At 45.8% G+C, this 20892-nt stretch overlaps 1 protein-coding gene across 5 annotated transcripts in view; it reads right to left on the bottom strand.

The window, feature by feature from the left end:
- Positions 1–20892, bottom strand: part of LOC138761535 (zinc finger protein 229-like) — a 44610-nt gene that overhangs the window by 14311 nt on the left and 9407 nt on the right. For 3 of the 5 annotated variants that reach the window (XM_069933830.1, XM_069933827.1, XM_069933828.1), the window contains exon 2: positions 17273–19981. In XM_069933830.1, the coding sequence (XP_069789931.1) occupies positions 18015–19463 (1449 nt within the window). In that variant the 5' untranslated portion in view covers positions 19464–19981 and the 3' untranslated portion in view covers positions 17273–18014. Of the gene's footprint in view, positions 1–17272; positions 19982–20079; positions 20582–20892 lie in introns of those variants that run through there. The other 2 variants (XM_069933829.1, XM_069933833.1) reach the window with 2 other exon arrangements.

The raw sequence follows: 20892 nt of genomic DNA, 5'->3' as shown, positions 1-20892 counted from the left end.
AACGATAGTCAACTGTCATTCTCCAAGAGCCATCCGGCTTCTGTACTGGCCAAACAAGGGTATTAAAGGGCAACATTGCGGGCCTCACTACCCCTTCTTCTTGCAAAGCATTGATGGTGGCAATAATCTCTTCCTGCCCCCCAGGGAGGTGATATTGTGGAATGCATACTGGTTTCGGGGGGGAGCCACTATCACAAGATCCCATTTAACCCGACCCACCACTAGTCTTTTTGTAATAGTCCGAATTCCAAATGCAAATCCCCCTTGGCTAGTATTAAGGGCCATACCGGCCAACACCAGGATACACTCGTCAGTGGCAGCCACCAGGGCATGTAACCATATAGGGGAAGGGCCATCACCTACCGTGGTGTAGACTTTTATTTCCTGCACCAGGGTGATCTCTCCTCCCATTCCCTCTATTCGAAATGTCGGTCCAGTCCAGAGGTTAGGGTTACCCGGAATCACCGAGTGCTCCGCACCGGTATCGACCAAGGACAAATATTGATGGTCATTACCCCCACCCCAATGGATTGTTAACGGCGGTATGTAGGGCCGCGGGTCCCCACGTATCCGTCGTGTCTCAATAGAGTAGACATGGGGGCCCTGCCCACACCCTCATACTTTAGTTGGGTTCGGGTCTTCCAGGCCCACATGCCACTATTATCCATAGAGCCTTTTTAAGCATTTGTTGTATCTCATCACGGATAACTGGAGCAAGAGAAGCTGGCTCGATAGGAGCAGCAGTGGGAGCAGAAGGCACAGTTGGACCAGGAAGACTCAACAGCTGGGGATGATGTTCCCCTGCCTTCCTCTTATAAAGGGCATAAAAGATCGCAGTAGGTTTCCCATCAATATCACTTTTAGGTACGCCTAACTTTAACAAGGTTAGAAAAAGGTCCTTTCTTGTCGGTCCGTTATTAGCAGTAGCCCCTCTCTTTTCATCCTGCTTGTCTGATTTAACCTGGGTTGTACGTGAGTGGATTTTACCTCCCAACTCTAATTCTTTAAGCCCAGATAAGGCGTGCACCGCCTTAGACACAGGGTGCCCAATTAGCAGACTAGTTACGGACAGAACCAGAACCCGTACAGTGGGTTGGGCGGAACGAACCAATCTGGTATACATTCCAGCTGTGAATATCTCTTCATCAGAGCTCCCCCCATGTACCCATAGCCTCAAACGCCCTGCATACAAGGGAGAGGCCAGGGCCTGCTGACGAATTACTGCTATACCCTCCTCTGGGGTGCCCCAATTGTTCTGTAGATGTAAATCCCAATCTACTGGTGATGGGTATACTCGTAGCAGGGCATCCCCTAGAGTGGCAAGTAAGTAATCCACCTCTCTTCTACCCCGCAGCTTAGCAGTGACCCGGATATCAGTTGTCAATGTTCCTAATCCCAACAATTCCTCAGGGGTTAAATATACATTACCCCCTCCTTGCTCCCAAACACGCAGGAACCAGGCTGCCAGAGTTTCTCCCGCCTTTTGCCTAAATCGATCTCCATTGGCAGCCAGCTGTTTTATAGAGAAGTCACAGATCATTGACTGCTCTTGACCTCTGCTCCCACTTTGGCCCACAGGGTCCTTTGCCCAGTGGACAGGGCGAGGGCTAGGCCTTCCCGTAGAAGGGGTGGGCCATTGAGCATAAGCAGGGGTTCGGGTACCTTCCCCTGGGTCCTCTAGTGAGATCAGGGGAATCATCTATCTCTTCAATCTCGTCAGTTACATTCTGCCCCTCTCCCACTTCGCGTTTGGAAAATCTGCTGCCTTACATGAACAGCGGGTGGAGAGGGTAGTATGTTAGGCACATGCTGAGGAGTATCTGCATTATTACCATTGTCATCATTCCAGATATTCCCGTCCCATTCATCAATTGCATCAGGATCGTCGTCATTCCTTATCATGGCACGAATACGATATGGATCGGGTTCTACTCCATGCCTTTCCTTATCTGCATAGAGCTGCTGCCGGAGTTTAATATTACAGCAGATCTTTTGGACATGCTTATCCTCCCATTCTTTGGCTCGGTCCTGACTGGTGCAAACAATCTCACTCATCATGGAACAGCGTTGTCGCAGGGCTTCTCACTCCTCCTCTAGTTGCTCTCTCTGACACTGAGATTCTACTTCTCGCTGAACTGATTCTGCTTCACGCTTAACAGAGTGGCGTCAGGCTGTGGCCAGCAGCCAAAAACCATCCATCAGTGTCCCCTTTTTAACAGGAAATTTCCTTTCTCGAAGGAGAGTGGCAACCCGCTCTCCCAGAGGTGCACTTGATGGATCTAACTTCTGATCCCAACTGAGGGGTGGTCCCAACAAAGACAGGGTATTGGCCAACATGCCAAACCCATAATCTTTGGAAGTCCATCCCAGAATCAAGAACTGCTTAGGGCGCACCTCTTTCTTTCGGCAAAACATCTTGAGACCAATCCTGCCGACTACGCCAATTGTCTTGGGTAAACTTGTACCTCTCATTTTGTTCATTTTAGATTGGTCACAGTGTTTGGGCTACTGAAAGAAAATAGACACATACACCGAGAGCAGTTCAGTTTATACAAGTCTTTATTACTAAATCTAAAGCTGAATTCACACAACATGCAAGCCCTTTCCAATTATACTTATCAATGCCTGGACTGGTCCCAACTGCCAAAGAAAGGCAATGACTGTACACTTGTCGTAGGTTGTCTGGGCGCCGGTAGAGCTTCTCCAGCTCCCCGGACCGGGACGTTGGTTTGGACTCTTGAAGTTCTTCTTCTTGCTGAGATATGTTGCCACTTCTTGGAGAGTCTCAAATTTCAGCAGTGGGACCATGGCTTATATTACCCAAAAGTTGTTTACTTCAGATCTTATCTCTTTGAACAAATGATTTAATTATCTTCAAGGTTTCCTGACAGTCTACGAATAACAAAAGACAACTGCATCTCTGGGCCTTATGGTGGAAGTTGGATAATGTCTACTGATTCATATGCATCCCTGGGCTCCATAGTGCAAATTTGGATAATGTCTTCCTATTCAACTGCATCCTGGGCCCCATGGTGGAATTTAGATAATGCCTTCTGATGCAACTGCATCCCTTCTTGTATAAGCTGGTCTAAATCCTCCATTATATTATCCTTGAATCCATTTGTAAATCAATTGTAAATAAATCTCTCAAAAATTTAATAACTTTTTCCCAAAAAAAATTAACTTTCTTACATTCCATACACAATGTACAAAGGTACCTATCTCTTCTCCACATCTAAAACAGAAATCTGTTAATCTAAATCCATATTTCTTCAATTTCTCAGGAGTCAAATATAATTGATGAATAAAATTATAATTAACCATACAATATCTCACATTAATTAATTTTGTAACACTGTCCATACACATATGAGACCATTCCTCCCAAGACAATTCAATGTCCATGCCTCCCATTTCTCTTTTAATCTATTGTAATGGAGGATGTAGACCATCTTATGCAAGAATGTATACATGTGAATCAGATGACATAATCTAAATTCCACCATGGGGCCCAGGGATGCAGTTGAATCAGAAGACATAATCTAATTTACACCATGAGGCCCAGAGATACAGTTGTCTTTTGTTGGTCGCAGACTGTCAGGAGACCTTGAAGATAAGTAAACCATTTATTCAGGGTGATGGGCTATGAGTAAACATTTTTTGGGTAATATAAGCCATGGTCCCGCTGCTGAAGTTGCAGACTCTCTGAGGGGTGGGAACATCTCTCAGCAAGAAGAATAACTAAAAGAGTCCACCCAAAGTCCCGATTGGGGGAGGTGGAGAAGCTGCTACCAGTGCCCCGACAACCTACTGCAAGTGTGCGGTCATTGCTTCGCTTCGGCAGTTGGGACCAGTCCAGGCGTTGATAAGTATAATTGGGAAGGGCTTGCATATTGTAGTTTGAATTCAGCTTTAGATTTAGTAATAAAGATTTGTATAAACTGAAGTGCTCTCGGTGTGTGTGTGTGTTTTCTTTCGGTAGCTCAAACACTGTGACCAATCTAAAACGAACAAAGTGAGAGGTACAAATTTACCCAGGAGATCTATTTAACCCCACTTTATCCATCTTTTCTTGCAACAATCTATACATGTCCGATATAAATCCTTTTGTGTCTTCACCAATCATTACAAGCTCAAACTTAGATTGACTAGATAAAATTAAATCTTTACCAAATTGTGTTCGCAAGAAATCTCAAACTTGAAAATAAGCAAAAATAGAATTTACAGAAATACCAAATTTTTCTTGTAATCTATGAAATGTAGAAAATTTACCTGCCTCAAAACAATCCTGAATAATACTAATTCCTTTCAATTTCCAGTTTTTCAAATAAGGATTATTTAAAGAAAACGGAATTAATTTATTCTGATATAATGGAGATTTAATCAAAAATTTCCCTTTAGAACCTATATATTGATCCTGCTTATACCAAATACCCAATATATCTCTTAATACTGGTAAATTATATTTTTGTAACAACAAAGGATTCCATTTACAAATAAATTGACTCACTTCCTATTCAAAAATTTGATCCAGCTCCACTTTAGTCCAAACCAACGATTGTTGAACATCACACAACCTAATAACAAATTTCAACTTAGCCGCTTCATAATAATTTTGAAAATATGGTAACTGAAGTCCTCCCCATTCATATCACCATGTTAATTTATGCATAGAGACCCTAGATAATTTACCCTTCCATAAAAATATTCAAATAGCTTTATTTAATTCTTTAAAAATTTCTTCTGAATCCCACGTAGAATTGATTGAAAAAGATATTGTATACAAGGATAAATATTCATTTTTATACAAATTACTCTCCCAATTAAAGTTAATAGCAAATATTTCCATTTCTGTAAATATATTTTAATCTTATTCAACAAAGGCACAAAATTCAAAACATATAAATCATGATAATCTTTATTAATTATAACCCCTAAATATTTAATCTTGTCTGACCACTTAAACTTAGTAATCTGTTTGCAATCTAAATAGTCCTCATTTAATATTGGCAATATTTCACTCTTCTCCCATTTAACCTTATAACCTGACAATATACCATATTGTTGTAATAAATTTTGCAATGTCCTCAAGGATTCTTTAGGATATGTTAAATATACTAAAACATCATCTGCAAATAATTTGCAGATCGCCTACTTTAATACCTTTAATATCCAAATTTTGCCTAACAGCTTGAGCTAAGTGTTCTATTACCAATGCAAACAACACTGGTGAAAGAGAACAACCTTGCCTAGTTGATTGAGATAATGTAAAGGCCGATTAAATCAAACCATTCATCATTATTTGCGCTGTAGGATCAGTATATAAAGCTTTTACCCAAGTAGTAAAAATCGGTCCAAATTGAAATTTTTCGAAAACTTTAAATAAAAATTCCCATTCAACCCTAACAAAAGCCTTTTTCTGCATCTAACGCCACTATCATTGGTTGATTAGCTTGTTTTCTAGCAGCATTAATTATAGAGATTAATTTAATGACAATATCAACCGAATATCGACCCTTTATAAATCCAGCTTGATCAACATGTATTAATTTGGCAAGTAATTAACCAACCTATTAGCTTTCACAACAATTTTATAATCTACATTTAAAAGCGATATCGGTCGATAGGAAGACACTTTTAATGGATCTCTATCTTTTTTTGGAATAACAGTAATCAACACCCTCGAAAGAACCCACCTCAGTTGCCTGCTTCAAAACTTCCATATAAAGCGGAAACAACAAATCATTAAATTCTTTATAAAACTCCACTGTCAACCCATCTTCACCCGGGGACTTTCCTCCTGGCATTAATTGCAATGCTTCCTTTAATTCCAATTCCGTAAAAGGACAATCTAAATCATTAATATTCTTCCCAGTCAATGATGGCAAATTTAAATTAGCCAAAAACAGGTCAATTTGCTCAATATTTTGTCTACTTTCAGATGTGTACAATTCATTATGAAACCTAAAAAAAATCCTCATTAATTTCCTGAGGTTTATAAGTAATCTCTGAATCTTTCCTAATAGCATTAATTGTTCTTGATGCTTGTTCCAGTTTTAATTGCCAAGCTAAAATTTTATGTGTCCTTTCACCTAACTCATAATAACACTGTTTTGATCTTTGAATCATTTTTAATATTTATCTTCTTCTTTCTTCTTTGGCTTGGCTTCGCGGACGAAGATTTATGGAGGGGGTAAAAGTCCACGTCAGCTGCAGGCTCGTTTGTGGCTGACAAGTCCGATGCGGGACAGGCAGACACGGTTGCAGCGGCTGCAGGGGAAAATTGGTTGGTTGGGGTTGGGTGTTGGGTTTTTCCTCCTTTGCCTTTTGTCAGTGAGGTGGGCTCTGCGGTCTTCTTCAAAGGAGGTTGCTGCCCGCCAAATTGTGAGGCGCCAAGATGCACGGTTTGAGGCGATATCAGCCCACTGGCGGTGGTCAATGTGGCAGGCACCAAGAGATTTCTTTAGGCAGTCCTTGTACCTTTTCTTTGGTGCACCTCTGTCATGGTGGCCAGTGGAGAGCTCTCCATATAACACGATCTTGGGAAGGCGATGGTCCTCCATTCTGGAGACGTGACCCACCCAGCGCAGCTGGATCTTCAGCAGCGTGGACTCGATGCTGTCGACCTCTGCCATCTCGAGTACTTCGACGTTAGGGATGAAAGCGCTCCAATGGATGCTGAGGATGGAGCGGAGACAACGCTGGTGGAAGCGTTCTAGGAGCCGTAGGTGATGCCGGTAGAGGACCCATGATTCGGAGCCGAACAGGAGTGTGGGTATGACAACGGCTCTGTATACGCTTATCTTTGTGAGGTTTTTCAGTTGGTTGTTTTTCCAGACTCTTTTGTGTAGTCTTCCAAAGGCGCTATTTGCCTTGGCGAGTCTGTTGTCTATCTCATTGTCAATCCTTGCATCTGATGAAATGGTGCAGCCGAGATAGGTAAACTGGTTGACCGTTTTGAGTTTTGTGTGCCCGATGGAGATGTGGGGAGGCTGGTAGTCATGGTGGGGAGCTGGCTGATGGAGGACCTCAGTTTTCTTCAGGTTGACTTCCAGGCCAAACATTTTGGCAGTTTCCGCAAAGCAAGACGTCAAGCGCTGAAGAGCTGGCTCTGAATGTGCAACTAAAGCGGCATCGTCTGCAAAGAGTAGTTCACGGACAAGTTCCTCTTGTGTCTTGGTGTGAGCTTGCAGGCGCCTCAGATTGAAGAGGCTGCCATCCGTGCGGTACCGGATGTAAACAGCATCTTCATTGTTGAGGTCTTTCATAGACCCCATGATTAATATTTATAAGACTGTAATATATATCGTAATTTTAATTTAGATAAACGGATCTTATTATCTTCAGGGGCATTCTTCTGAAATTCTTTTTCTAATTTTCCTATTTCTTTTTCCAAATATTGTTTTTTTTTTAAACTCTAGCTGTAAAACTAATAATCTGACCACTCAAATATGCTTTTAAAGCATCCCATAAAACAAATTTACTTTGTACTGAGTCCTGATTTGTTCCCTAATATCTTTAATAAACTCATATCTTTTTAATAACATCTCATTAAACCTCGAATAATAAATATTAACTATTAACTACTTTCTCAGTCCCTAAACAAGAGGCTAAAATAAACTCTGGTCTTTTTAATAACATTTCATTAAATCTCCAATGATAAATATTAACTACTTTTTCAGTCCCTAAACAAGAGGCTAAAAAATAAAGAATGGTCAGACAAAATTCTACTTTTTTTACTCTGCATAAATCTACTCTGCAATTGAGCTGAAATTAAAAATAAATCAATTCTAGAAAAAGAATTATGTCTTGCCGAATGAAAAGAATAATCTTTCTCAGTAGGATTCAATTTTCTCCATATATCCACCAGATTTAAATCTTTCATTACCTCAATAATTCTCTTTGCCATTTTAGTTCTCTTCACAGTTTTTGGAGACTTATCCAACAAAGATCCTAAACAACAAAGTCCCCTCCCACTAAAATATTTCCGGTCGATTGTTTAAAATTTAAAAAAGTATCTGTAATAAATGCTTCATCATCCTCATTTGGTGCATAAACATTCATCAAAGTCCAAACTTCAGAAAAAACTTTACAGTTCACCACCAAAACACTACCTGCATTAGCAAAAATAGATTTCAAGATAAACAGTACTCTTGTAGCGGCGGCTACACTGCTCCTGCAAGAACACACACAACCAGATGGGTTGAGGTCAGTGAGCAGACTAGTTTATTACAGGTTGCTGGGGTGCCCTTGTACTCCCAGCCCTGGAGGGCGCTGATGTCATCTGGGCATCACGTGGTCCCCAAGCGCAGGTTTCTGAGCCCTGAGCTGGATGGAAGGGAAACCCCTGACGGCAGTATTTTGGTCGGCTGCCCTGCTGCGTGGGTTACAAGCGGGGCTAGTTCACCTGCCTTGTGGTGAGCTGCCAAACAGCCCCCCCCCCCAGAACCGGCGCCAATGTCCTTTTTTGCCGGGCGGCCTCACTTCTTGGGCTGGGTAACAACCATGGGCTCGGTGAGATCGAGGTGCACTGGCTTCAGCCTGTCCATTGTAAACAGCTCAGGCCTGCCGCTCAAGTCCAGTTTGAACGTTGAGCCGGAACGCAGTTTAACACTGTACGGCCCCTCGTACGGTTGTTGAAGAGGTGCCGCAGTTGGGCCCCGCCGAACGAAAACGAATTCTGCGGAAAGCAGCTCACCAGGAACGTGAGTCAGGTAGGTGCCATGCCTGGGTGGCAGTGGGGTTTTGAAGGAGTCCTGAGGTTTGGAAGTAGTTCATGTGGCAACCGGTGGGGATTGTGAGGTGCATTGACCAACTCAGCAGGAGGTGCCAGCAGCGCACCGTAGAACAGCTCAGCTGATGACGCCTGCAGATCTTCCTTGGGAGTGGAGCGGATCCTCAGGAGCACCCAAGGCAGTTCGTCCATCCAGTCGGGTCCGGTGAGGCAGGCCATGAGCACAGACTTAAGGTGGCGGTGCAGACTTTCGACCAGTCCATTGGCCTGCGGGTGGTAGGCCGTGGTGCGGTGTAGCTGTATCCCCAACCTGTTGGTGAGCTGTGCCCAGAGAGCAGGTGTGAACTGGCCACCCCGATCACTGATGAGGTGAGCCGAGATGCCGAACCGGGTGACCCAACCATGCAAAAGGGCTCAGGAACAGGAGTCAGTGGAAGTGTCTGGCATCAGGATCACCTTGGGCCAGCGAGTGATGCATTCCACCACTGTAAAAAAGGTTAACAGTTTCCCCAGGAAATGGGTAAGGGCCCGACGATGTCCACATGAATGTGGCTGAACCATTCCCAGACGTGCTCGAACTCCTGTACAGGCATCCTGGTGTGCCTGTGCACCTTGGATGTTCTGGTCCAGCCCATGATCTGCTTCCGCAGCCCATTCCATACGAACCATTCTGCCACCATCCGGACCGTGGACGTGATGGATGGATGTGAAAGGTTGTGCATGTGATGGAAGACCTGCCTGCACCACTGCTGTGGAACCACTGGGCGCGGGGTGCCCAAAGAGATATCACACAGGATGGTGCCTTCGCCGCTCAGAGTTGGGAGGTCTCGGCTGCTGATGGCTGTCTTGAAGCCCCTCGTCTCCTCATCAGCTTCCTGGTCCCGAGCGAGCTGGTTGAAGTCGAAGCCGGGCATCAGCACGCAGATGGCCAGTCACGAGAGTGCATCGGCAACCACATTGTCCTTCCCCGCCTTGTGCCGAATGTCGGTGATAAACTTTGACACGAAGAAGAGGTGACGCTGCTGGTGGGCCGACCAGGAATCCTTTGCCATCGTGAGCGCCTGGGTGAGGGGTTTTTGGTTGGTGAAGATGGTAAAAGTCCTCCCCTCCAAAAAAATAGCGGAAATGATGCACCGCCAGGTACATGCCATGTAACTCGCGGTCAAAGGCACTATACTTGTGTTCCAGTGACCGGAGCAGGCAACTGAAGAATGCCAGCAGCTTCCAATGCCCATTCACCTGCTGCTCCAGGACGGCACCGATGGCTGTGGCAGAGCCATCGACAGAGAGTGCCATGTGCAGGTCGGTGTGTGGGTGATTGAGCATGGTGGCCTTCGCAAGGGTGTCCTTGGTGGCCTTGAATGCGGTGCAGGCTTCTGGATTCCAAACAAGTACCTTGTGCTTGGCTGCGATGAGGGCGATCAGCAACTGCATGATGCGTGCAGCTCCCGAGATGAAGCAGTTGTAAAAGTTGACCATACCCACGAACTCCTGCAGCCCCTTGAGGTTGTTCGGGCATGGTAACTCCCTGATGGTGGCAATCATCACAGCGTCAGGCGTGGCTCCTTCAGCTGTGATATTATGGCCCAGGAACTGCATGGACTCTTTCCCAGACTGGAACTTGGCCGGGTTGAAGTTGGCCAGCCGGGAGAAAAGAGCACATAAATGAGCCTTGTGTTGCACCCAGTCCTTGCTGGTGACAAGAATATCGTCCAAATAAATAAAGACAAAATTCAAGTCCCTGCCCACCAAGTCCATGAGGCGCTGGAAGGTCTGAGCGGCATTTTTGAGCCAGAAAGGCATGCGCAGGAATTTGAACAGGCCAAAGGGGGTGATGATGGCCTTCTTGGGTATGTCCTCATGATATCAGCACACCAGGTCAACCTTGGAGAAGGTTGGCTGTAAAATCCTGGATGTAAGGGATGGGTTAATGGTCAGGAACAGTTGCCTCGTTGAACCGTTGATAGTCTCCGCAGGCATGCGAGCCGCCAGAGGCTTTCGGGACCAGGTGGGGCAGTGAGGCCAACGGGCTGTCAGACTGCCGAATTATCCTCAGATCCAATAGGTGTGAAAACTCCTCCTTCGCTAGCTGGAGCTTGTTAGGTGGGAGCCGGCATGCCTTGGCGTGAACTGGTGGGCCCTGGGTGGGGATGTGGTGGAACATCCCATGCTGCGGTGAGGCAGTGGAGAACTATGGCTTGAGGAGTGTCGGGAACTCGTCCAGGATATGCTGGAACTCATCTCTGGGTGTACTGATCATGGTGTGTTGAGGCAAACAGCCTGGAAGGTACAAACGTCCACCAGGTGCCTACTTTGAATGTCCACCAGAAGCCCGTGTGCAAGGAGAAAGTCTACACCCAGGATGGCAGTCAGGATGGACATAACGTTGAACCTCCACGTGAAATTATGTTGGCCGATCTGGAAGTGGACTATCTTGTCTCCATACATCTGGATTGCTGTTGTGTTGGCTGTAAGGAGGTGAAGTCCACAAGGTCGGTTCCTGGATTTGATGGCCGTGGCCAGTATGACGTTGATCTGGGCTCCAGTGTCAATGAGGAACCGCCAACCGCTGACTGAGTCCTGCAGGTAGAGAAGGCTGTGTCCTGGGCCAGCCACCGTAGACATTAACAGCGGCCAGCCTGGTCGTTTCCCTGGAGCAAGCAGGGCTAATGACATTTCTGAGCCTTGGCTCCCCAGCGCTGGTGGTAGAAGCAGAGGCCTGAATCAGATGCTGTGGCCTTGGTTATGCTCTTGGGGGCCCCTGCAGGGGCCAGATGCTCTACCGCACCACTAGGGGCAGGCTGGGCATGGTCGTGGTTGTGTGCGTGCCTCATGACCTACTGGACCACTGAGTCTTCCGAGAATCATGCAAGCCATAGCTCTTGAGCTTTCTGGGCGACCTTCCTCGGGCCACTGAAGTCCTCCTGAACCAGCAGTGGGCGGATGTCCCTGGGCATATGTTCAAGGAAGATGTGCTCGAAAAGTGGGCAGTTAGTGTGCTCACCCATGAGCACGAGCATCTTGTCCATCAGTTCCATTGGGGACCTGTCCCCCAGGGTGTCGAGGTGCAGCTCCCAAGCTGCACGCTGGTGTCCAGCTAGTCCAAGAGACCCGGTAAGCACTCGCGGTGGTCTTGTACTTGTCCTCAGCAGGTGGTTGCTGAACAATGTGCAGCACTTGTCTGGCAGTGGCTTGGTCCAGGGAAGTAACCATATGTTAGAATTTGGTTGTGTCGGACAAAATCTGGTGGAGGTTAAACTGGGTCTCCGTGTGGACGAACCAGGTCTCCAGCTCCTGAACCCAGAATTCAGGCAGTTTCACGGCTATAGCGTTGATCCAAGGCTTACTCATGATGGGTTCAAAGACGTTTGAACCAGTTGGGGTCACCAATTGTAGCGGCGGCTACACTGCTCCTGCAATAACACAGGCAACCACAGGTTGAGGTCAGTGAGCAGACTAGTTTATTGCAGGCTGCTGGGCTGCACTTATTCTCCCAGCCTGGACCTGGCTGAGAACTGACCTGGAAGGCGCTGACGTCATCCAGGCGTCGCATCGTCCCCAAGCGCGGGTTTCTGAGCCCTGAGCTGGAAGAAAGGGAAACCCCCGAAGGCGCCATTTTGGCCAGCTGCCCCACCGCATGGCTTACAAGCGGGGCCAGTTCGCCTGCCTTGTGGTGAGCTGCCACACTTTCTTATTTATCAAAATAGCTACTCCTCTGGCTTTAGAATTAAAAGATGAATCAATCACATGTCCTACCCAATCTCTTCTCAATTTCAAATTTCAAATGTTCCTTCTCAGTTAAATGGGTTTCTTGCTTTATCGGATGATTCAACCCCCTAACATTAAATGTCGCAAAAGTCAAATTATTCATCATCCCCTATAGAGTGGCACTTGACAAAATGTACTGTTAAATGTACTGTTACAATGGCTCCCTCTCAAACTAATAAAAAACCCCAATAAATATATTAAAAAATATATTTAAAAATCCCAAAAACAAAGCAAAAAAACCTCCTCCCTACTAAGCAATCAAATATCATCACAAAAATTCCCCTCGTCCCCTCCAAACTGCTAAGCAGTACCCCACCCCCCCGCCCCCTCACCAACCAGGTGTGGTTGATATCACTAGTGGCAGATGACTTCAAATTCAGCAGGTCATCTGCTTCTCCCCAGCAGGACTTCTAAACACAAAAAGATTTTTTTTCCCGTAAAATTATTGTCCAGTCTGTTTTTATAATATCATCGGCCACATCGATCAACTGTAGCATCTCCATCTTCTGCGATTCACTCTCATTTCCATTCTTGACTTTTGGAATGTTGACTGCTGGCTTCTTAGAAAGATCTAAACTCAGCTTGTTATCTGGTAAAGAATTAGCAAAAGTTAAAGCATCTTGAGCTTTCTCAAAAAATTGAAATTGAGATGGCCCATAAAACACTTTCAAAACAGCTGGATATCTAAATGTCAACCTGTAACCCTTCTTCCACAATACCGACTTAGCTTGATTAAACTCCTTACGTTGCTGTATAACCTCCTGACTTGAATCCAAATTATAAAAAAGACTCTACTACCTCAAACCATTATTGGATTCTGATCAAATTGGGCTTTTTGCACCGCAAGGTGCAAAATCATCTCTCAATCTTGATATCTTAAACACCTAATTAAAACTACTCTTGGAGGTTGTACAGGAAAAGGTTTTTGTCTTAAAGCTCGATGAACCCTGTCCAATTCCAATCCATCAGGAAACACTTCCACCCCTTATATTTCTGGGATCCATTTACGGAAAGATTTCGTAGGGTCTCGACCTTCGAAGTCCTCAGGAAGTCCAATTATCTTAACATTATTTCCAGATATTCAATTAATTTTTCTTCCTTATCTTCAGGTATTAGAATATCTTCTCCATGCAATAAGCCCTCATCATATTTTTCAGTTAAATGAACCTTTCCAAGGCCCTTTGACTTTCAGGATAGGCAGACAACACAATTTGATGGAATCCCAATTCATACACCACCTGTTGAAATATTCCAGACTGAAAATTACTCCCTTGGTCCGAATGAATTTCCCTTGGTAGGCCAGACAGTGTGAAAAATTTTAGCATAGACTTCACAATCGTCTTTGCTTTAATGTTTCTCAGGGGAATAGCCTCTGGAAACCTTGAAGCTGTGCACATGAGTGTTAACAAATATTCATTTACTGCTTTGGATTTTTGGCAATCCACTATCACTTTTGAGGGCTCCCCGAAAGCAGGGATGGGTTGTAAAGGTGCCACTGGTGGTCCTTGATTAGGCTTGCCTACCAGTTGACAAGTGTGACAGGTTCTACAAAAGTTCACAACATCCTTTCTTAATTTCGGCCAATAAAAGTGTTTCCTTATCTTTTTCTACCGACTTCTTCACTCCAAGATGACCTCCTAAAAGTGTACTATGAGCCAACTTTAATATTTCATTCCTGTAAGTTTTGGGAATTACAACTTGCTTTACTACCGGGTCAGATACAGCAATGAGCTCTCTGAACCCTTCTCCATTAACAATGGCGTGAAGCAAGGCTATGTTCTCGCACCAACCCTCTTTTCAATCTTCTTCAGCATGATGCTGAACCAAGCCATGAAAGACCTCAACAATGAGGACGCTATTTACATCCGGTACCGCACGGATGGCAGTCTCTTCGATCTGAGGCGTCTGCAAGCTCACACCAAGACACAAGAGAAACTTGTCCGTGAACTACTCTTTGCAGACGATGCCGCTTTAGTTGCCCATTCAGAGCCAGCTCTTCAGCGCTTGATGTCCTGCTTTGCGGAAACTGCCAAAATGTTTGGCCTGGAAGTCAGCCTGAAGAAAACTGAGGTCCTCCATCAGCCAGCCCCCCCCCCCCCCCCCCCACATCTCCATTGGGCACACAAAACTCAAAACGGTCAACCAGTTTACCTATCTCGGCTGCACCATTTCATCAGATGCAAGGATCGACAATGAGATAGACAACAGACTTGCCAAGGCAAATAGCGCCTTTGGAAGACTACACAAAAGAGTCTGGAAAAACAACCAACTGAAAAACCTCACAAAGATAAGCGTATACAGAGCCGTTGTCATACCCACACTCCTGTTCGGCTCCGAATCATGGGTCCTCTACCGGCATCACCTACGGCTCCTAGAACGCTTCCACCAGCGTTGTCTCCGCTCCATCCTCAACATCCATTGGAGCGCTTTCATCCCTAACATCGAAGTACTCGAGATGGCAGAGGTCGACAGCATCGAGTCCACGCTGCTGAAGATCCAGCTGCGCTGGGTGGGTCACGTCTCCAGAATGGAGGACCATCGCCTTCCCAAGATCGTGTTATATGGAGAGCTCTCCACTGGCCACCATGACAGAGGTGCACCAAAGAAAAGGTACAAGGACTGCCTAAAGAAATCTCTTGGTGCCTGCCACATTGACCACCGCCAGTGGGCTGATAACGCCTCAAACTGTGCATCTTGGTGCCTCACAGTTTGGCGGGCAGCAACCTCCTTTGAAGAAGACCGCAGAGCCCACCTCACTGACAAAAGGCAAAGGAGGAAAAACCCAACACCCAACCCCAACCAACCAATTTTCCCCTGCAGCCGCTGCAACCGTGTCTGCCCGTCCCGCATCGGACTTGTCAGCCACAAATGAGCCTGCAGCTGACGTGGACTTTTTACCCCCTCCATAAATCTTCGTCCGCGAAGCCAAGCCAAAGAAAGAAAGAATTCTTCTCTTGACAACAGCAAAGCTGGATCCTTAGGTTTGTCCTCAATGCTTGCCTCCACTACAGGATCATCAGACTTTCTCTACTTTTTTTCTAGACATGGCTCTTGTAATGGCACACACAGGGTAGATTTCCAAATCCTTTTCAGACTCATAAACCAATGACTTACTTGTGAGTTTCACCGCAGGTATGACGTTACCTTCTGCTAAATCATTCCCTAACGAAAGAGAAACTCCATCCACCAGCAGACTTGATCTTATCCCTATTGTAACCGGGCCATTAAGTAAATATGCTAAGGGATAGGCTCTGCTTCACCAGCAATGCCTTTAATTAAATTCATATCTCCAGTATCGGTCTCCTCACCAAAATTCAAAATGTTGCTTAATACAAATGTTGCTTAATACTGGCTGATCCAGTATCCCACAGGATTTTAACTGGCACTTGATTGGATCCTTCTTTAACCGAAATGAAACCTTCAGTCATTAATACTTTTAAAATATCCCTAACTTTCTCACTCTGAACACAGGCAGTTGGCAACACCCCTTTCTCTTTCTTCCTTTTCAGAACAGGACAATTTGCTATTATGTGCCCTGGCTTCTTACAATAGTGGAAAATGACAAAATTTTTTCCTTCACCCATTTCTCTTCCTTTAACCTTACTTCTAGATTTTCTCTCTAATCTACTTGAATCATCAGCAGTATTCCTTTCAAAAGTTTCCCCTGGTGTCCTTAGCCTTGTGGGTTAAAGCATATTCCTCTGCGAATTTAGCCAATTCTTGCCAAGTTTTTATATTTTTCTCTGCCAAAGTACACTTGAATATCGTCAGGAATACAATTTTTAATCTCTTCAATCAGAATGATTTCCCTCAATAAATCAAAGTTATTTCCTACTTTCTTTGCGGCACACCACCGATCAAAACACACATCTTTCCTATAAGCAAAATTGGCTTGTTGCTTTTTTAAAACTCCTGAACTTTTGTCTATAAGCCTCTGGGACTAGTTCATAAGGTCACAGATTAGCCTGCTTTTTAAAATCAGCTGCTTGTTGTACTGTGACACACAAATACACCTGTTGGGCCTTCCTTTTAAGAACACTTTGTAGCAGGAGTGACCACTGGTCTGGTGGCCATTTTAAATTTACAGCTACTTTCTCAAAATGCTGAAAATACTCATCTATTTCAGCTTCCTCAAATGGAGGAACTAACCTCACTTCTCTACTGACCAGAAACCTCTCCTCCTGACCAGTACATGGGTTTTGGGATTCTCCTTCTCCTTGCATTAGGGTCAGCTTTAACTTAGCTAGTTATAGCTCATGCTTCCGTTCTTTCTCTCTCTCCTCCATTTCTAGTTTTCTCAAAGCCAACTTTACTTTCTCTGAAGTTTTCTCCTTTGGAAACTTACAATGCAGCTTCTTCAAATACCACCTTTCCTACATAGTGCTTAACAATCTTTTGGGCAATTTCCTTTTTTTTTCCATCCCAGTTCTTACTGTAAGAAGTTTTAACTTGCCAACTATAACCATCAGTTCTGACTTTTTAGCCATTTTTAAATTAACCATTGAAGGGTTAGTTATGAACTGGTCAACATTCATAGTTGCTGGTGATTTATACACTCACCGTTTATTTTTAATTTCAAGCTGGAGGTTGAACAACTGATAACTAAGCACAGGTCAATCACCCCTAAAGCTTCCAAAGTGGTTTGATCCTGGACGATTCCCCCAAATTATGTTACAAGATCAAACCAGCAACCACAAAGAAGGCATATCACACAGGGGTAAAGATGAACAATTACTTTATTAACAAAAATTCACATTCAAACTTTAGTCTAAACCCCCACCCCCCCCCCGACCTTTATAACAATGCCTATTGGTTACTATGCAAACTAATAATTTCCCCAGCCTAAATATAACATATGTAATTAAAGTCTAAGTTATACTTCCAACCAGCCCACAGAAAAACTTACACAAAACAAACACAAATCACACAAGACTCACAAAACTTCGATCTCAACCAAAGCAAAGATTTTTTTCTGTTTGTTTGGTATAAACTGAAGCCAAAGAGAGAGAGAGAGAGAGAAGAGAGAGAGAGATAGAGAAAGAGAGAGAGAGAGGGAGAGAGAGAGAGAGGGAGAGAGAGGGAGAGAGCGCACAAAATTTTAAGTTGTCTTCTTGTGTTGCTTGCAGAGGAACAACTGACTTGGTCCAGATCATTCTGGCTGCCTTCGGAATGTTCATCCCTTTGAAAATGCCCAACATTCTAAACTGCCGCCCAAACGATGATTCATGCTTGGGCCTCCTTCCACTTCACAGCCACACCCAGTGGTGGTTTGTCTTCCTAGTCCAGAAATTTCTAGATAATTTTCTCCACATGCCCAGTCCGTCTCCCACTCTCTCAGCAGTCCACCTTCACCTTGGCTCTCTAAGGCAAACTGTCACTTTCCAACACAAAACCTTAGGTAACAACACAACACAGAACTCTGTAACACAGGAAGTATGATATCAATAGCACGCCTTGCTGCACCCAGTGCACGTGTAGGGTCTCTCTCTGGTATGGAAACACTGGTGGGTCTTCAGGTGGGATGGCTGGGTGAACCTCCATCCGCACTTGGGGGGCAGGCAAAGGTCCTCTTCCCAGTGTGGAGACGCCGGTGGGCCTTCAGGTTAGAGGACTGAGTGAAGCACTTCACACGTTCAGGGCAGATGAAGGGCCTCTCGTTGATGTGAACCCTCCGATGGATCTTCAATATAGAGGACTTAGTGAAGCCCTTGCCACACTCGGGGCAGGTGAAGGCCCACTTGCCAGTGTGGACCTGCTGGTGGGTCAGCAAGTCTGAGGATCGAATGAACCCCTTGCTACACTCAGGGCAGGTGTAGGGCCTCTCCCCTGTGTGGAGACGCTGGTGGGACTTCAGGTTAGAGGACTGAGCGAAGCCCTTCCCGCACTCGGGGCAGGTATAGGGCCTCTCACCAGTGTGCAGACGCTGGTGGGTCTTCAGGTTAGAGGACTTAGTGAAGCCCTTGCCGCATTCGGGGCAGGTGAAGGGCCTTTCACCAGTGTGGAACTGCAGGTGGGTCTGCAAGTCCGGCAATCGATTAAACCCCATACCGCACTCGGGGCAGGTGTAGGGCCTCTCCCCGGTGTGGAGACGCCGGTGGGTCTTCAGGTTAGAGGACTGAGTGAAGCCCTTCCCACACTCGGGGCAGGTGAAAGGCCTTTCGCCAGTGTGGACCTGAAGGTGGGTCAGCAAGTCTGACGATCGATTGAACCCCTTTCCACACTCAGTGCAGGTGTAGGGCCTCTCCCCGGTGTGGAGACGTTGATGGGTCTTCAGGCTACAGGAGTGAGTGAAGCTCTTGCCACACTCAGGGCAGGTGAAGGGCCTTTCGCCAGTGTGGATCCGCTGGTGGGTCAGCAGGTCTGACGATCGACTAAACCCCTTGCCACACTCAGGGCAGGTGAGGGGCTTCTCACCAGTGTGTTCCTGCCGGTGGTTCAGCAAGTCTGACGATTGAATGAACCCCTTGCCACAATCAGGGCAAGTGAAGGGTTTCTCACCGGTGTGGAGTCGCCGGTGGATCTTCAGTTTAGACGACTGAGTAAAGTCCTTGCCGCACTCGAGGCAGGTGAAGGGCCTCTCCCCGGTGTGGAGACGCCGGTGTGTTTTCAGGCTAGAGGACTGGGTGAAGCCCTTGCCACACTCGGGGCAGATGAAGGGCTTCTCGCCGGTGTGAACCCTCTGATGGGTCTTCAGTCGAGAGGACTTAGTGAATCCCTTGCCACACTCAGGGCAGGTGAAGGGCCTCTTGCCAGTGTGGACCTGCTGGTGGGTCAGCAAGTCTGAGGATAGAATGAACTCCTTGCTACACTCAGGGCAGGTGTAGGGTCTATCGCCAGTGTGGATCTGCTGGTGGGTCTTCAGGTTAGAGGACTGAGCAAAGCCCTTCCCGCACTCTAAGCAGGTGAATGGCCACTTCCCAGTGTGAGCCCGTTGGGGGGCACTCATTTCAGAAGGCAGCATGAACCCCTTCACTCACACCAGCTGAGTGACCAGGCTTCAGTTAGGATGTTCTCTCGATGCACCAAATCATTGGTGGAAAGAACATGGTGTTTGCTGCGGGTTCACCCAATTACTTCCAGGTCGAGTCCAGTTAATCCCGAAGCACAAATCTCAGTCTGGGACAGAATATTGGTTTTCAAGCATAAAAACGATCGTTAACTTTTAACAGGCAAATATTGCTCACTCCTTCAGCGTTGTTGAAAATAATTTATTTGCCTCCACTCCTGTTCAGTTCGTCAAAGCCTCTCAAGGATGTGCTTCTTTCTCTCCATGACTCTATTTCCACAACTGGCCAAAATTCCTTGCAGTCACAGGTTCTTAACACTCAGGGGTGGGGTGAACCTCACGGCCCGGCCAGTCACACTGTGGCTTGTCATCACTTCTCAGAAATAAAACATGCAAGCATCTCCTCTTCACTGACGTGACAGGGTCTAACGTTGCCTTTGGTCCACATCCACAACTCCTCTCCTTTTATCACCCTGCAAAACAAGTGTACCCATGTCATTACTCAGGGAGAGGCGGCAAAGTAGAGCAGGCCACTTTGGTCTCTGTGGTCAGCTATCGGCTGTATTCTCACCTCACGCAGAAAGTTGGGACTATAGGCGTTAATTGAGCCGTTCATTGAATCATAAAGGTGATGAGAGTTTTGTAAAGGGTCCCAAACTGAAACATTGGCCTTAGATGAGACCTGACCCACTAATTCCCTGCAGCTTCCCATCGTTCACTCAAACTTCCAGCATCTACAGTAATTGTGTTCTTCCAGAGGGTTTTATTTACTGGGAATTACATTTAGTTCTTTGTTTTTAATATCAGTCCCAACTGAAGCGGTTTCCTCGACAATGTGGATGTTGGCAAGACCTGTATCCATCTGCATGTGTTTCTCAATTCGCTCAGCTGACTGACAGGGAAAGTGTGACTGGCGAGTGGAACCAATGGAGTTAAACGAAGAAATCTGTAGTGGCTGGGGCTGAGGGCTCCACAAAAACCTGCTGGGGAAACTCAGCTCACGCAGCATCCATGGGAAATAAAGGGGAACCTACTCCTTGAAGGGCTTAAGTCCAAAACAATGGTAATTACCTTTTCCTCCAATGGACACTGCAAGACCAGCTGAGTTCCTATAGCATTTCTGTGTGTTTTTATGACCAACATTTCCAGCCTGGGCCCTTGCTCAGGTATAAGCAAAAATAGACAGGGATCAGAATGAAAAGGTGGGGGAAGGTGCCGTTCCGAGACCACCCGTAAATTGGAGAAACACCACCTTGTATTCTGACTGGGCCCTCTCCAATCAGACAGCATTCCAACTCCTATCAGTTACTCTTTACCCCCATCACCTCAGCGGTTTTTCTCTTTTCCCTTCCCATCTATGTCCATTTGTGACCTCCTCCACCAT

This window comes from Narcine bancroftii, chromosome 4 (assembly GCF_036971445.1).
Source record: "Narcine bancroftii isolate sNarBan1 chromosome 4, sNarBan1.hap1, whole genome shotgun sequence".
In the NCBI taxonomy this organism is placed as follows: Eukaryota; Metazoa; Chordata; class Chondrichthyes; order Torpediniformes; family Narcinidae; genus Narcine; species Narcine bancroftii.
Note: the sequence above shows the minus strand (reverse complement) of the source record. Positions and strands in the feature narration are given on the sequence as shown.